Source organism: Octodon degus, unplaced genomic scaffold (assembly GCF_000260255.1).
Source record: "Octodon degus isolate 3935 unplaced genomic scaffold, OctDeg1.0 scaffold00134, whole genome shotgun sequence".
Taxonomy (NCBI): Eukaryota; Metazoa; Chordata; class Mammalia; order Rodentia; family Octodontidae; genus Octodon; species Octodon degus.
Genome location: NW_004524710.1, coordinates 6,629,028 through 6,647,747, shown reverse-complemented (window position 1 = coordinate 6,647,747; position 18,720 = coordinate 6,629,028). Strand labels below are relative to the sequence as shown.

The 18,720-nt window shown below is 39.6% G+C and overlaps 1 protein-coding gene across 1 annotated transcript in view; it reads left to right on the top strand.

Moving 5' to 3' along the window:
• The window catches only part of Slc26a7 (solute carrier family 26 member 7), a 157,951-nt gene that overhangs the window by 81,100 nt on the left and 58,131 nt on the right, over positions 1-18,720 (top strand). The window contains exons 8-11 of the mRNA XM_004641315.2: positions 1,437-1,584; positions 3,632-3,745; positions 14,950-15,027; positions 16,271-16,366. Of these exons, the coding sequence (XP_004641372.1) occupies positions 1,437-1,584; positions 3,632-3,745; positions 14,950-15,027; positions 16,271-16,366 (436 nt within the window). The remainder of the gene's footprint in view (positions 1-1,436; positions 1,585-3,631; positions 3,746-14,949; positions 15,028-16,270; positions 16,367-18,720) is intronic.

Genomic DNA, 18,720 nt, shown 5'->3' with positions numbered 1-18,720 from the left:
TCTTATTTTAAATAGTTGGGCATGTGATCATACAAATCAATTTGCCTTGGGACTAAAGTTTAGTTAGCGAGTGTATTAACTTTCACACTGCTGTAACACAATGCCAGATACCCACAATGTAAAGAGGAGAAGTTTCCAAGCTTGTGGTTTCTGAGGACTCAGTCCATGGTAAACTGGCTTTAAAGCAGAAACGTGATGGTGGGAGGGTGTGATGCAGCAGAGCTGCCTAGGTGGTAGCACCCCAAAGAAGGAGTGAGGGACCTAACATAGTACCAAGGTCACATTTTGATCCACCCAGACCTACATTCCCTATGATATACTCCAGGTCTACCAACCCTGCAGGCAGATCCCAAAGCCAATCAGGTTGACCATGACAGTGTGTTTAAAAATAAACTACAGGCCCTCTTCTTCTACTTTATGTTGAATAAAATAAAATTGTCCTGGAACCTTCCTCATAAAGAATCACAAAATGTACATGGCTTTTGAAAGACATAGAGCTGAAATTGACTCCTCACTCAGCCAGCCATTCTCTTTGCGATCTTAGCAGAGTTACCTAATCTTTCTAAAAACATTTTCTTCTCTGTGCAGTGGTTATAGTGGTGCTTTTTGGGAGAATTAATTGAAATAGCTAGAAAGAAAGGTCTAACATTCTACTAAATGCTAGATATTAAATCAACATAAATGTGCTTTTCTTTTTCTTCTACTTTCACCAGAGGGAATTGTTTTGGTTTTGCTTTTGGTAAATGTCCCAAAGAATCATCACGGTGCATAAATGATGATTCTTAGGCTTAGAGTGGTTTTTGAAAGACAATAAAACAATGGCTGAGTATTATTTGAGAAATATTTTGAACAGTTCTTTGAGGCAGAGAAACAGCTGAGTGGGGTCCCATTGTTTGCAAGAGTTGGAATCATATTTTTCTTAACATATGTAAGCTATTATTAAGTGTGCTACGAAAGCATTGAGTTAAACACACAATTAGATAATGAACTCATGACAAATTTAGAGATCAGCTCAAGTCGTAGTTCACAGTAATGTTTGCATATAGTACTGTACTATCCAAGGAAAGAAATAGAGTCTCACATGCCAACCAAATAAATTGGAAATTTTCAAATGAAAGAACATTCCAGATTTGTTTTATTTCCTATAAGGGGACATTTTTGTCAAGTTAGTTTCTTCAGTATAACCTGAATTCTGAATTCTGTAATATAAATGCCAGTTAGAACCTGGAACTGTCCCTGGGGTGTTTCTTATGATTTTGCTTTTCTGCTAAATCATGTTAAAAACAAAAGACTTCTAAAGGCTAGGCTGCTGGGTTTTGTTCTGGGTAGTTCACTTATTCTATGTAAACCTTAGGTCATTGTCACAGTTGAAGCCATTGCAAGTTGTTACAGCAGTGACGGAAGGTTGGTCTTCCCTGTGGTCCTTCTCCTCACAGAATCCCTCCACCAAGAGTCCCCCCGATGAACGTCCTCTCTGCAGTGGTCACTGAAGCTTTTGGAGTTGCTCTTGTCGGCTACGTGGCCTCACTGGCTCTTGCACAAGGGTCGGCCAAAAAATTCAAATATTCAGTGGATGACAACCAGGTGCAGTGTGCTGCAGCCCCTCTTCACTCCTGTCCTGTCATTGTCCCATGTGCTTTCAGATCTCGAAGCAGTGAATCTTTGAAAAATATGGCTTTCCTAACTGCATGGCAAAAATGGGGAGAATGAAACACATCAGTTTGTAGGACTTTTTTTTTGTTTGTTTTTAAAAGAAAGACAGGTGTTCTTTGGATTGATTTTAGAGGAGAAGGAATTCAAATAAATTTTCATTGCATGCTCACTTCAGAAATTATGGATTGCAGCTTAGAAATTAGTTTTATTTTTCTTATTAAGCTACTAAAGACATGAAGCTATAGTGTTATGAAAGTACACCAGATCATATTGTTTTTCTCCCTGAAATAGTTTTGCCAGTTTCTTGCTTCAAGCCTTGTGGCCCACTGAACTGCAGTGTGAAGAGAAACTACAGTGTGGTAGCTATGGTTTATTTCATTTTATTTTTTATTTTTATTTTTGGCAGAACCGGGGATTGAACTCAGGCCCTTGCACTTGCCAGGCAAGCGCTTATTCTACTGAGCTAACTCCCTGGCTCCTCAGTGTGGTAGTTACGATCGCTTCACTGACTGGGTACAAATCTCACTCGGATACTAGCTGGCCTTGATGCCCTCTGTGCCTGTTTTCTCATTTGTAAAGAACCGATGTATTCATTCTGTTCATTACATTGAGTCGTGTTATGTCCCAGCCCTGGCTGAGGCACAAGGGAACACTGGTAAGCAGCGCAAACACTGTCTTTCTTCCTCTTGACATGTCTCAGTGGCTTCCCATTAGAGTCAGATAGCAGCGTCATTGTCATGGCTGAGAAGGCTCCACACGTCAGCCGCTCTCTCACTTGTGCTCTGGCTTTGTTTCCCTTCTGTACCCTGCGCTGGGTGCACGTACGCGGTCGTATTTTTCCCTTGCATTCACATTTGTGCTTCTTCCCTTTCCCAGGGACTCTATCCTCTCAGATATATCTGCTCATCTCCTTTATTCAAATGTTTCTTTCTTAGGGGTGCCTTTGGCAATCTAAAGTTGCCAATTCCCCATTTCCTCTGTTCTCCTCTGCTTTACTTTGCATGTACATTTTGTTTGCTGTTTGCAGCAGATCCGCAGATGAGGGGGAACAGGGATATTTCTTTGTGTTTGCTGACAGCAGAAGCCGGTAAACTGTTAGGAAACTTTTTAATAGCTGAGGTAAGATGTGATGCCTTAGACCAGAGTGTAGCGATGGAGGGTGTGAGGGGTGAGTGAGTTCTGAACTGGATGTGGATGCCAGGGGGCAAAGGCAGCACCAGAGCCAAGAAAAAAGTCTAATGCTCCTAGCCTAAGCAGCTGGAACTTGAGAGTGCCACAGTGGAGTGACAGAGACCCGTAGCTCGGGTTCATGAGGTTGAAAAGCTGTTAATCATAAAGTCCTGAAACTAAATATGTGGCTGTGTGATTCTGAAGTCCTGACAAGTGGCCTATGCGTCAGTACAAATTTGAGAGTTGTCAACATAGAGTTGGATAGCTACAGTGTACAGAAGAGAAGAGAACTAGCCCTATATCTGAAGTTTGTTAGATAAAACAACTACAAAGGAAGTCAGACGGGGTGGCCAGCAAGGGAGGGGGCATTAGAAGAGTCTGAGGTGCTTGAAGCTAAGCGAAGGAGGCTTTAAGGATTGAATAACTAGCAACTGTGTCTTAGACCAGGGAAGATAAGAGCTAGGCATAGGATGGTGCGCAGTGGAGGTCATTAGTAAAGTGGCCAGAATAAAAGCTCGATTGGAGGGACTTAGAAGACAGAAGAGGACTTGGACACCGACAGCATAAATATTTAGTGTTTACTTATAGAGTACTATGAGTATTGGAGAAATATAGTGTTTAGAACAGTTTCTGGCTTATTATAAGCACTCAGGAAAAGTTTACTATTTCCCCTTTAATTGTTAAATCTCCACTGCTGAGAGCAGAAGTTGAGTGCCCACAAGCGCCAGTCTTTCCCAAGCTGTATTGCGGAAGCGAAGGGTCCACTGTGACTAAGGAGTGTTATGTTCTCCTGTTATCAATCTTGCAGGAGCTTTTGGCCCATGGCCTCAGCAACGTGATTCCTTCATTTTTCTTCTGTATCCCAAGTGCGGCTGCCATGGGAAGGACCGCTGGACTGTACAGCACGGGAGCAAAGACACAGGTAAGTCGGCTGCTCAGCAGGGACAGACGGACAGCACAGCCTCCTGCTCACCCCGGGAGAGTAGGAGGAGTGTAGCTTTCTGTAAAGCTCTGAAAACCATGCAACTTTTTTACAGTTTTCTAAGTACTTTATAGATCTCTCTCTCTCTCTCTCTCTCTCTCTCTCTCTCTCTCTCTCTTTCCCCATCTCCCTCTTTCTCTCTCTGTCTCTCTGTCTCTCTGTCTCTCTCTGTCTCTCTGTCTCTCTCTCTCTCTCTCCATCTCCCTCTTTCTCTCTCTGTCTCTCTGTGTCTCCCTTTCTCTCTCTCTGTCTCTGTCTCTGTCTCTGTTTGTCTTTTTGTCTCTCTCTCTCTCTCTCTCTCTCTCTCTCTCTCTCTCTCTCTCTCTCTGTCTCTCTCTCTCTCCCTCTCTCTCTCCACCTCCCCTGCCCCAATTTCTCTCTTCTTTCCTTCCTACAAATGGCCCTTCCAGAGACTAGGTGATCCTGAGTGACTCATTCAAAGAGCAAAGCTAATTCCACACAAATGGCCCTTTCATTCTTAAAACTTTGAAACCAAAGCTCCCTCTAGTGGTGCCTATGATTTTTTCCCATGAATTATATAGTCAAGGAATTTTATTCACTTCCAGCAATAAAATGAATTCATTTATATGCAAAACCGATCCTTGTTACTGAAATTTCTGCCTAGAGAGATCTACAAGTGTGTGAATGTGGCATCCGTGCCTGTGAGCATCTTAGGATAAAGAACCATTTCTTACGTGTTCCTGGGAATCCACATTAGTTTCCTGTTTACTGAAATCCTACCTTACTCCAGACACTGTACTGGACACTGGTGATATAATGACCACGACAGTGAAGATGGTTCTGTTGAGGGCAGCGGCAGTGGTGCTGGGAACAATACTGGGCTCTGTGCCAGGCATTTATGTTGTAGTTTTATGTAAGTGAACCCATTTAATCCTTCAGAAAATGCGACGAAAGAGACATCATATCCTAGCCATATCCAGAGACATTGCATCACTAGAACACCGAACCTGACGCCCACAACTTGAAGGAGTGCGATTCATTGATTGCGTTCCCTGGGCTGCCAGCTCCGCAGCAGAAATGGCACGGTGGATGGGGCTGGCTGGACAGCTACTCACGCCACTGTGGCCAGAAAGCAGAAAAGGAAGCGGGGAGCTAAGGAGAAGAACATAGCTGTCTGGGTCAGAGGCTCGGTGACGCCCTCCTGCAGTGAGATCCACTTCCCAGCAGGCAGTCACCTGCAGCACGCTGTACTGCCATGTCCTTCCCAACCCCCACCTCTGCGCACAGGAGGAACCGGGGGCCATTCCAGTGTACACCTTATCACATAATGCCATCCTCAGTTTCTGCGTGGGAAAGTTGAGGGAAGGAAGGTTGAAAGAACCTAAACAGGTGTCGCAGCTCTAAGTAGTAGAGCTAGAATTGGCATCCTGGGTGACTTACTCCCAACCTTGCGCTCCTGCCCACTATTCCCTACTAGGAAATTCATGTGAGTCTTACAGAAATTAACACTAATAGTTATTCATTATTAAAACATGTGTTGTTTAAAATAGGATAAAATAGGAATGGGAGCTTCTAAAATAACTTACGTAGTAATTCAGACATATATTAGGGGACTATGCCATATTAACTGCTTTTTTAGAAGCTTATGAGAATACACCTGAAAAGCATATGGTTTGTGACCGGAGGAGCAAATGGGAAGAGAAATATGTATAAGATGACACCAGAAGGTGGCACCAGCATGTGACATGTCACATGAATTTCCTAGTACGGAATAGTGGAGCATGTGACTGCTCCATCAACTAGAAGGGAAGCAGCAACCCATTTTGAGTTCATTATCATTTGTCAAATAATCAGCTAACGTGAGATCCTTACACAAGCTTTGTTTACACAGCACCAGGTAATTTGGCAGACTGTTTTAATTAGTGATTTCAGGAGAAGGTGCATCACGTACTCTGGCATAAGCTTCTTGGTCATTAGACTTATTTACTTCCTTGGTGTACGTTAGAAATGCAGTAGGATAAAGTTCACCTTGGGACTTTGGTAAGTTGCTACAAACATGAAGTTTATTATTTTGATGCCATTGCCTCCTTTGCCTTGTCCCTCATCATCTTTCTTATCACTGATCATCTGCTTTCTGCCTCCCTATGCTCTCAGATTTTTTTAGTATTCATATAAGAGAGAGAGAGTGTTACATTTAACTTCCTGAGCCTGGCTTATTTCAGTTAGCATGATTGCTGGTGCCATCCGTATTCCTGCAAATGGTACAACTGTCTTCTTTATAGCTCAGTAATATTCCATTGTGGAGGTATGCCATGTTTTCTTTAGCTGTCTGTTGAGAGACATTCAGGTCATTTCCTTAGCTTAGCTATTATGAATTATGCCTTAATACACACATTAAGAAAGAATGACTGTACTGTGAAAGTTTGACTGTAGTGTTCTATATATATTAGGGTAACGTACTAAAGAGTGACATAGCTGGGTCAAATGGTGTTTCTGTTTTAGTGTTTTGGAAAATCTCCACACTGATTTCTTTTCTTAATTTTTAAATAATCTTTTATTCATTTATGTGTTTGGTACAGGGTCCCTCTACACAGCTCAGACTCATAGTGATCCTCCTGTCTCAACCTCCCCAGCACTGAGATTACAGACATGTGCCACCACGCTGGGTTTTGATGGCTGGCATGGTGGGCTTAGGGTTCTGGGGCTGGCACGGCATGCAGTACCAGGGATCAAATTGATGTCTTTGAGCTTGCCAATCAGGCACTTAGACCCTCGAGCTATCTCCCTGGCCCTCCACACTAATTTCTTTAGAGGTTATACTAGTTGTTGCCAGGTTTTCACACTAGACCCCTCACCCAGCTAGGAGAGAAAACCTTCCCAAATAGATCTGCTATTCACGCCTTCCAGAGCTTTGTATTTAGTAGGAAGTCAGAAGCTGGCTTCTCACAGCCCTTCCACTTAGCTCAACCAGCCCGCAGCTGTCCCACACAACTCAACCTGCAGACAGCTGATTCCACAAACAACCACAAGGGACACGTTGTGCTTGCCAGCAGTCCCTGTACCCACCCCTGCCTTATTTTTCACTGAGACCCAGACCCCCTACTCAGAGACCCAAGATGTTGCCTTTTGACAGCCCCCCCCCACTTACATATAAAACACATTCTCACTAGCTCAGGCCAGTGTTCTTGTCTTTGGCCAATTGCACCCAGATCTGCAATAAAGTCCTTGCACATTGCTTAAACTCTGCCTGTCTCAGTGGTCTCAACTGTGCCTGGTTTACCATAGTGGTTTCTATTCCTCTCAGTAGTCTAGAAAATTTCTTACCAATATCTTCACCAGTGTTATTCTTTGCCTTTTCTTTCTCCTTCTTTGGCAACGGTAGGGACTAAACTCAGGATCTTGACACTGAACTACATTCCCAGTCCTTTAATATAGATATAGATATAGATATATAGATAGATATAGATATAGATATAGATATAGATATAGATATAGATAGAGTTTCTTTTTTTTATCTATCTATATCTATATCCATCTATCTATCTATCTATCTATCTATCTATCTATCTATCTATCTATCTAATTTTGAGACAGGATCTTCCTAAGACACATAGTTGCCTAGTTGGATATGCAATTCTCCTGCCTCAGCCTCCCAGAGTGCTGGGACTCCAGGTGATGCCACCATACCCAGCTTGTGTTTTGGATTGTTGATGATAGCTCTTATGACTGGAATGAGATGGAATTTAAGTGTAGTTTTGATTTCCATTTCCCTAATGGCTAAAGATAGTGGACATTTTACATACCTTCATTGGCTATTTATACTTCAATAGTATAATAGTAAATAGTCAATTTATTTGCTCATTTACAGGATTAGAGTTAATTTTTGAGATCTTTATATATTCCTTTTCCGTCAGAAGAGTAGCTAGCAAGGATTTTCTTTCATTCTGTGCATTCTTTATTCTATTGTGTTCTGTTTTGTGCAGCTTTTTAATTTGATGTAGTTCCATTTTGTGATTCTTGCTACTATTTCCTATGCTATTGACATCTTCTTCCAGAAGTTTCTGCCCATCCTTGTGGCTTAAGTGTTGGTCTGTGTCTATTTCTAGCACTTGCAGTTCTGGTCTTACACCTACATAGGTCTCTGCTTCACTTTGAAATTGAATTTATGCAAGGTGAGAGATAGGGATCTAGTTTCAATCTTCTGCATGTTGATTTTCAATTTTCTCAGTCCATTTCTTAAAAAGGATTTTATCCAAACTTTGCTTTTGATTCCTTCATCAAGAAAGAGATGTCTTTAGTTTTGTAAGTTTGTTTCTGTGTGTTCATTCCATTTCATTGTCTACATGGATTGTTCACGGGTCTGTTTTTTTCCTTTAATATATCAAGCTGCTTTTGTTACTGGGGTGGCAAACATTCTTTCAAACTGCACCCTTCAATATTTGTGATATAAATTTGAAAGCTTAAATCTTGAGTGTATTTAAATGCCATCTTTTATTCTGAAGAATATTTATATATTCTTCGATTCTATATTAGTCTCTATCTTGTTTCTCATGAATGTGACTATGTTAAGTTTCTTTTTTTTTTCACATTGAGGCTCAATAAAAACAGTGAAAGGTTAAGATGTGTTCTAGAGCCTGCCTGGACTGCTGGCTCCACCGCTGCTCACTGGGCGGCTCCGCACAAATAACATAACCTCTCTAGCTGAAATGGTAAAATACAGAATATAAGGGTTAAATAAATTAATTATGGTGTACTTATTGTGTGCAGTGTCCAAAGACTAGAGAAACACTCTTTAGGTGTTAATGATGATCATTGATTATTTATTGCTGGATTTTTTTAAAGTAATAAGATATTTTCAATAACTTTTCTTTGTCATTTGGTATTAAATGTCCTGCTTTGATGGAATAGAACAAAATAGTTTCATAGCTCTAGTCCCATCCCCCCCACCCCTGCCAAGTTGCACAGGCATCTTGACCAATTTAGCATGGTCACTTACCACATGAAAAGGGAAGGTTGGAATGTAGTCCTTGAAATGTTTCTACCTTGAGTATATTCCATTTGCAACGTTTCCTTAGGTATTTATTATACTTTAGTAGTTGCTATTTTAGTAACAAGGAAATCCTCTGATTAATCTTTGTAACTTTCAACTTTGAGTATCTAAAGGAAAGAATACTTTGAGAAAGCTTGTATACTTATTTTATATTATGGGTTGGACTTTAATTTGATTAGTAGAAAAAATTAGAGGGATGCCCTCTTTTTTGTGTTGGAGAACATGTGTTTCAATGGTTATAATAACATAATTTTTCTGAGAATTTATAATTTAATACTAATTTTTCTTCCTTCATGGTGTTCAACTCATTAAACTTCAAAAGAAATGAAAGATGGAGGGAGGAGGGCGAGGCCAAAGGAAGGAAAAAGAGTTAAGCTGCATTATGCACACAGGCTAACTCCTCCCAGGCACCTCTGTGTGCTTTGGTTTGCCCTGTTCTTGGTGTGCAGCCCAGGTCTGGTACACTGTAGGCAGGAAATCACTTAATTTAGGCAGAATGCTACCAATTTTGCTGATATTTGAGGCTATAGACCAGGTTTTGTAGTTTTTATTATCACTTCCTATAGTACTTTTCAATTAGAAAAATCTCATTTAAAACTAGGCTTATAGGGGCCAGGGAGATGGCTCAGTAGAATAAGCGCATGCCTGTCAAGCCCAAGAGCCTGAGTTCAATCCCCGGATCCGCAAAAAAAAATAAATAAATAAATAAAAAAATAAAAAAAAAGTATTTTGGGGGCCTGCCCCTTAGCTCAGCCACTTTAAGTGGCTGCTTTGACAAAGCAGTCAGGCTCAGGTTGCTGTGGTTCGATCCCCACAACTCAAGCCAGCCAAACCTGCCCTGAAGGCACACGGAGAAAAAAAAAAAAAGCCTAAAACTAGGTTTATGATCTTTATTTTTATTTTATTTATTTACTTTTTTTTGTGGTGGTGCTAGGGATCGAACCCAGGGCTTTGTACACATGAGGTAGGAGCTCTACCACTGAGCCACATCCCCAGCCCTATTTTATTTATTTTAGAGGGAAAAACAATAAAACAATGATACCAAATTTTATTTTTTAAAAAAGATTTAATTAATTTATTGATTTGGTACCCAGTCTTGCCACGCAGCTCAGACTCGTAGTGATCCTCCTGTCTCAGCTTCTCCAGCACCGGGATTACAGGTGTGCACCACCTTACCCAGTTTCATTGGCCAGCTCGGCATAGGGCTGGCATGGCATGTGGTACTGGAGATCCCACCTGGGTCCTTGTACTTTCCAGGCAGGCACTTAGACCACTGAGCTATCTCCTGGCCCCATACAGAATTTTAAAACAAGATAATAGGAGATTAATAAGGGTTAATATATTACATATTATTATCTTCAAAGTAGTTGCTCAGATTATAACATATAGGAATGAAAAATTTAACAATATAAGAAGAAACATTATTTAACAGAAACCTAACAATAGCTCCCTGAATAATTAAAATTACCTGCTAGTCAGAATTCCAAAGACTGGAAAGAAACTGATAAAACTAATAAAAGTAATAAATCTTAATACTTGATAGAGTAAAATATTAGCAGTTAGAAATGAAACCTAAGGTGACAATATTTTTGGTGTTATTAGCAGAACCGGGGACTGAACTTGCACTTGCCAGGGAAGCACTTATTCCACTGAGCCATATCCCGGGCCCCTGAAATGTAATCTAAGGGCTGGCCAACTAGTTCAGAGGATTAAAGTGACTGCAAGCTTTGATCCCGGGGTCTACTGTGCTGGCCCCACCCCTGGGGCACGCTGAGATGGAGATTGAGACTGGGCGTGGTAGCACGTGCCTCTAATCCCAGCACTTGGAAGGCTGTAAACAGGAGGATCACTATGACTCTGATCTAGTAGTGAGACCCTGAACACTCTGTAGACCCTTTCCTAAAAATACAGGAAAAGAAAAAAAGAAAAAGAAAGAAAATCTAAAAACCATTTACAATATTCTTAGATTCTTCTGCCTGGAGGCTGAGAAATCTGGTATGTAGTTTCCATCTGCAGCCTAAATTTATATGGATTGGCCCATTTGAGGCGCTCGGGAGCCACACGTGGCTCTGTCAGACCATGACGTCAGGACCATTGTATGCCAGAGTCAAGGGTAAAGCCTTCTAGTGCTTCAGAAAATTAAACAAAAACTTTTTAGAGGAATAACAAAAGACACTGATGCCAACTATTGTGGTCAAATACACAGGCACATTTCTGACCCCCAGGTGTAGAAGCCCTTTGTACAGTGCTTCGCCTTAAATGTGAAATCCAAAGACAGGCTGGGTGGGAAAGCCCTGGCGCCGCCTGGACGAAGAGCTCAAGAGAAAGCCTCGCTGCTGCTCGTTTCCCTCCTTCCCCGTGAAGTTTGCTCCCTGCGGCGGGAGCTCTGCAGCCCTGGCTGTCTGCTCTCCACGCTTCTCTTCGCTTCTGACAGAGGAGGTGCACCAGTGCTCTGAAGGGACTCAGGAGGCATCAGGGATCCACAAGGGATGCACGACAGCATCTGCTCTGGAGGCGTCACAGCCGCAACCGAAAACAGCAGCTGGCCTGTTTTTCCGCAACGCTGAGATTGCCTCTGGGTTCTAATTTGCCAAACTGTATTTCTTCATTCTTTAAAATTTGGCTCGCTTCTTGCATCTTCTTTAAGCTTTTAAAGTCTTGCCTTAGTTGCTCAGTCTGTCTTTCTCTGTCTCTCTGTCTCTCTCGTTTCCTCTTTTTCACCATTCTGCTACTTGCCACAAAGCTGTGCATTTGGTGAGATCTGATGTGCAAACTTGGAAACTACTTAGGAAGAAAATAAATAGAGCTGAGTCTTCTTCCAACCAAGTACATATGTAGCTGGGAGGACTCTTAAGGCCTGTGTGCTGGTCTTTTGTAAGTGAATGTGCAACATATGTATCATTTCAAAATAAAATAACAAGAAAATACACATTATCTTATAAACTTTAATGCAGAACTCTTAAAATATGACTAGGTATAATTTTAAAACAAAAAATGTCTTCAGATATTTAGTTAGCTTGATATAGAAAAAGAGTAAAATACCTAGAAAGTAGTTAGTTTGTGGATAATTAAGGGCGTGAACACTTTTATCTTTACTAATTACAACTAAAATCTAACTGGAACTTTTTGAGAAGAAGATACTTAGGCTTTTTTTTTCTGAGTAAATAAAAATAAAGAATAGTTAGATAAAAGCATAAGAGTAGTTGTGTTGAATTCTTTTGTATAGTTATTAATTTCTATAACAGTGTCATTGCATTATAATATATTTCAATGACTTTTTCAAGGTCACCCATTTCACAGTCACTTTACTCAAAAGTATAACTTTGAAAAATCTCTATCTGGTTCTGAGAATCAGAAAAGCCTTGCTTTGAATAGCAGCACATACAGCTGTGGGCTGCTGTGTCTTCGCATGCTGTGTTGTCAGCCCTGGAAAGCAAAAGGAATTACTTTAGAGTCAGAGTCAGAATTTAAAATTAGGAGGATTACGTTCATCCCACTTTGAGTCATAAGAAAGCACAAGTTATGAATACAGTGAAACAAACTTGCAAAGTAAACAAAATTTTTGGAAATCACTCTATATATACATATTTATATAATTAGAATTATCAACATTTTAATATACTTACTAAAAATAAAGTTACCATTTTGTCTTCTGTTTTGGTGCTAGTGGTGTAGCTCAGGGGTAGAGTGTTTACCTAGTACAAGGCTTTGGGTTCTATCCCCAGCACTATGAAACAAACAAACAGTGATGAATTTCTTGATTTCAATCTGTTTTCTGCTGTGTGACATCCCCACTTTCCTGCTGAACATCAGAGATCCATCATCAACTCTTGTTGACAAACGGTGGAACAATTCCTGATACACAAAAGGAAGAACTAAATTAATAATTAATCAACTTAATCTCCTGCAAATCATCTTCTAGGTTTTGGTGGTTCATATGTATGTTGGAGTGAATAAAAATGCAATCCAAAGAAAACTTAAAAAATGCCTTGACCTTCGTGGATGTTGACATGGGTCAATATACACTTCATGTGGCCTTGTGCCTTTTAATTTCCCTAACTCTATGACATTGAAAAAGTCACATGGCCTTACTGTGGCTCAGATCCTTGAAAGGTATTTGGCTCTAGCTTAAGTTCATTTCAGCTCCAAGGCTTTGGGCTTTGTTTTTAAGTGCATTATAAGTGTACGAGTAAAAGTCCCACAAAAAGGATGAATGCCATTGTCTTTGGTCTGAAAGAAACTTAGTAGTTAGTGTCTTTTTCTTTCTATATAAAAGTGGACTTCCTGTGTATCTGAATGTATCTTGTGACCTGCACACCAATACCTAGATCTTTCCATGATAGAGGATTGATTAGCATCTTATTTTATTGTTAACCATGTAAAATCACAAAGAAGTCCTAAAATGAATAGTGTAGTGATAGTTTGGTAAACTATAACCCTTTTAAGGATAATTGCTAAACACTTAAGATTTATTTTGCATATAAGAATTATTTCTCACCTTCACACTATCTGGGATGTGCTGGTGATCAGTTCTGCTAAATACAGAAGAAGACATTCCCTCAACTTCTGTCAACACGGAAAGGTATGTCCTATGCCTATTTGAATGACCTGTTAACAGAATAATTATAGCTGCTCCCCCACAGGCCATGTATTGTTTAGCAGTACCAGATGCAGGACCACTACTGATGTTGAACTGCTTCTGAGCAAGTACACATATATGCAAGCAGTTGTTAGAGACCACTTATCCAGTTCCTTTATTGAAAAATAAAGGTTTGTGGTTATATCTAAATATAGTAAGGTCATCTTTTTTGTTTTATAGGTTACTTTGTTTGAATGGCTTATTATCATATAACATAATCAAGATATGAAACAGTTCTATTTCTCCAAAATTTTTTATACTTCTTTGTAGTTTCTTCTCTGCCACCACCTCCAGCCCTTGGCATCCCATATTTTTTGTTTTCACAATCATACAGCCTTTTAGGTCTAGCTTCCTTCACTAGCTTAAACGTTTTGATTTTCATCTGTGTTCCATTACCTCGGAGTATTCTGCTGTATGGGTGTGCCAAGGTTGAAGGACTTTTCAAACATCTACATATTTTTGTATAAATATTGACATACAAATATTCTCATGGGCATATGTTTTTATCTCCCTTCAGAAGACTTGTCTAAAGTAAGAGTGGAAACCTTCACCAAGAGACCACCAAACTATTTTCAAATTGGTTATTCCTTATTGGATTACCAACAGCAATGCCTGAGAACTCTAGTTGCTCTGTATCCTTGCCAACTTTTGAAATCATTTATTCATAGATTTATTTTTAATTTAAGCTATTTTAGTCCAAAATGTCTTTGACTTCTTCATAGTTATGGTCTAGGTGAAGTACTGTGGATGCTTTTTCTTCTCTCATTAGGATGACAGCTTGCTCAAACGTTTTCATGAAGCCATGAGCATTTGCTTGTGAAATCAGGTTCTTCACCAAACACAGCGTAGCTATAAGAGTCAAGTGTTTTGAATTGCCCTTTCTCAGCAGGCCGAGTGGGTTAGAATATAGCACCAATGACTCTTCAAGGTTAATAAAATTAAGTTTCTTCTGTTGTCAGAGACAGCACCTACAATCTTACCTGACCATTTCATATCTAAAGGCCTTATTAACAAAGAACTCCAGAGAGAATCAGAGCAAGAGCGAGAGATTCAGTGGAAATTTGTCATCAACACAGGGAAACTCTAATCTGCCTATTTAGTTAGTCCCCCAAAATTTTCTGGAAAATATGGAGGGGAATCAGGCTCAGCAATAAGGGAGCGAAAGGACTTCATTGCGATGTGACTTTCACTGTTCAACAATAACAGAAAGCCATTGCTTCAATGTATGATAAAGGTTAACAGGGCACTATTCTTTTGTGTGGAATTGCTTTTTCTCATCACTGGATTAATTTGATCACACTCATTTGTCAGCTATCATGTTTGGCTTCCTATAGCTGCAGAGTATAGACAATGAAAATGTATGCCATTTGGTAATGATGTGCCAACCGTGTGTTTCTTCTGATCAGCTTGAACTAAGAATTCCTACTCATCACCATCACCTATTCCTTTGGAATAATAAAAACTTCAAGGACTTTTTTGTCTTGTATTTTGCAGGTGGCTTGTCTAATATCTTGCATTTTCATCCTTATAGTCATCTACGTAATAGGACCTTTGCTGTACTGGCTGCCCATGGTACTGTAATTATTTTTCACTATCTACTTTTTAATACCACTTTTAATCAGAATTAGTGCATATAAAGTTCTGGGGAAAATAAATTTAGTAATCCTGAACTTGAAAAACTATGTTATATCAGTACAAGTTGAATAAGGAGGAATGGAAAGATGCCACATTTGATGAGGGACGAATGAGAGGAGATGCTATAGTGTCTCCTAAATCTTCATCTCAGATTTGAAAATGGTAAGGTAGAGAGCTAGGAGCTTTCTGTGTTCATTTGGAGAGTGGGACTAGGGATATTTTGCTATAAAAGGTAGCCCAGTTGTAGAGTGCTTGTCTAGCATGCCAGTATGAGACCTTATGGTTCATCCCTAGCAGCATAACAAAAAGAAAGAAAGAAAAAGAAAGAAAGAAAGAAAGAAAGAAAGAAAGAAAGAAAGAAAGAAAGAGAAAGAAAGAAGAAAAGGAAGGAAAAAAAGGGAAGGGAAAGAAGGAAGAAAGGAAGGAAAGAAAGAAAGGTGGAAAGAAGGAAGGAAGAAAGGAAAAGTAGACATGGGAAAAATTTTATCAGAACTTTGTTAGAAAATATTGCCAACAGAATAAGAAAAAAAATGTCTGCCCAGCCTTGCAGAGCCCTTCATATAGTGTGACTGAGAACATTAGTTCCAGTGGTTCGCTTTGTACTTTCAACATTCCAGGCCCCCAAGTGACCCAAGTGAAAGTCATGGTTCTAACAGTCAGTCTTGGTCATTTGTTATTCTGGTGTTTCACGTGCCATGAGAATCTGTAGTTTCACAGAATGATCTTCTAATCATCAAGTTAACTTTCCAAGGGAGTTATAAATATCTTTAGGCAAAAATCAGATAATTGATATTCGAGGCAATTATACAGAAATCTATGATATAAATATGTATTTTACTGCAGCAAACAGATTTCAAACAAGTGACAGTGAATAATTATAGTTAAAGACACCTTTTGCCTTGTGGTATTCACCTTTTTAATTTACTACTTTTTTATTTCTGTCTTTTTAAAAATTTGTATAAAATTTAACCTGTGCTTTCCCAGATTTGATATTATGTTCCTAAAGTACAAGGAGATAGTTTTAACTAAAACAAATATTATTTTAGTTCTTAAGTTGATGATTACTTTTCTCCAATAACTACTTTAAAAATAAAGAAACAAATAAAAATAGCTTGGTCCTTTTAAATTCAGATTAAAATTCTCATCTTGCTGCTTCCTGAACTTATTTTTTTATTTGTAGTGTGTTCTTGCAAGCATTATTGTTGTGGGACTCAAAGGCATGCTAATACAGTTCCGAGACTTAAAAAAATATTGGAATGTGGATAAAATCGATTGGGTGAGTAGAAATCTGATCAAGAATGTTTTCCCTTTGATTTAATCATGTTACCATAAGGTTTAATATTTTTATTTGAAAAAAAAACAGGTTTAACCATGTGGACTTGTTTACTTTACAAACTACCAGTTATTGTTTTCAAAGTCTTGATAAAAACATAAATGTATATCTTTATCAGAGTCAGAATTTTGTTAAATTTTGATAGATTGAAGTTAGAGAACTTTTGAAGAAACTCTAACTAGTTTGAATGGATTGAGAATACGCAATTTACATTACAAATTAATTCTGGAAGCAAATTTCAACACTAAATGCACATTAACAGAAATATGAGGATTTATAGTATGCATGAAAAATAACACTAATCCCTAATAATGTGTGCTACGTGATTATACAGTAGACATCTTATTGGCAGCCATATGCATTCTAAATATAAAGAAACGTATGAATTGGTTTTTGAATGGGATACAGTGAAGGGATATTGTTAACAGAATATTACTGGAGACAAATTAAATTATACTGACTAGCAATAAAATGTGGTTTTAAGTAACAGAAATGTTTGGCTTATTTATGTTCTAGAAAACTCTGCCGATGCAAGAGCATCCAAAATCTCTCTCTCCCATATGGGTGAAGTATCTCATGAATGCCCTTCATTTAGCTCTTCTATGGCATTAACACTTGAAACATGGTGATCTGCATGTGTCCTTCCTATCACACCCTCTGCTGTGTGAGAGTTCAGGGGATTACGTTTGCTTGTTCTACTTTCACAGCACTGCTCCGAAGCTGAACCTGACTAGTCTCCTAGTAAATTAAAGTGTTAAATTACTGAGTGTCATGAAAAATGTAGAGACGATTAGGCAACCCTTGTGCTTTCCTGATCCCAATTCTTTGTTCAGGAAACAGACACAAAAACATTAATTTATTATGCAAACATGATTCATGACCCAGAAGTAAAAATACAAACTTAGTGCAGGCAAAGTAGAGACAACAACATTAATTTGTACTGGTGAATATGAGGGACACTCGTGGGAGAGCTGAGGTATAAACTGAGACTTACAGGCGTAGTACTTGATGGGCAGACCAAGGCGACGCAGTTAGCCAGGCTGAGGCACGATCCTCCTTTATGTAGGTGGTGTATGTGAAGTAACTCATGGGGAAAAAAGTTGAGATGACACAAACTTATTCAACAAGTTACTTGATAACACTGAATCAAAGGCATTTATAAGGACCACAGTAGTGACATAGAAGTTAACAAATTTTCATTTGAAAGGGCAGAGCAGATGGAAGGGGAGCCTTCTGTTTTTTTAAAAATTTATTTATCTAATTTTTTTTTTAAATTTTAATACAGGGTCTACATGATCTCACTACTTAGATCAGACTTAAAGTGATCCGCCTTTGTTCAGCCTCCCAAGAGCTGGGATTACAGGAGTGCACCATAGGCCCAGTCTCAGTTGCCATCTCATTGTGCCCCAGGGGCAGGGCTGGCACAGCATGGCACTCTGAGGATTGAATTTTGGCCACTGCCTCTGCCTAAGCAGGTGCATTAATTCGCTGAGCTATTTGGCTAGCCCTTTCAGACTTGTAATGACACTGCTGTCTCAGCCTCCCCAGCACTGGGATTGCAGGCATACACCACCACGCCCAGTTTCAGTGGCTGGCTTGGTGCTTGCAGCCAGCACAGCACGACATGTGGTCCTGGGGATCGAATTTGGGTCTTTGCACTTGCTAGGTAGGCACTTAGACCTTTGAGCTATCTCCTCAACCCAGAAAGCCGTCTTCTAGGCAGTGATTTGTAGGGGAAGAACTGAAGAATGGATAGCTATTACCTGGGGAAACATTGCCTTGTATGCAGAGACGTAGAAATGAGTATAAACATGCCGGGCTCTGAAATTCAAGGTGGTAACCATGAATGCAACATACAGTGTGAGGGTGGGAGTGGTGGCCCATGAAGCCGGGAAGGTTACGAATGGGTTGTACTGAGAAAGACTATTCATGTTCTGCTGTAAAATCAGCCTGCATTCTAAAGACAGCGAAGCATCCCTGACAGGAGATTTGTGTTTTGGAAAGGTCACTTGAGAAATTTTAGGAAAGTAGATCCAACTAAACATGTTTACAGCAATTGGAGGACTGCTTCAACAATTTGGGCAAACAAATGAGGAAGGCCCAAAATGAGGAAGATGACTTAAGACAATGAGGAAGATGACTTAAGACAATGAAGCTCAGTAGAAAAAAACTGAAAAATGTTCAGACAATTGAATTACTCAGCATATTCTGTGGATAAGTCTAGAGTAACATCTAGGTTCTGATCAGGAACATGATCGAAAGAAGATGATGGTATTCGTGGTGTCATAGAAATACAG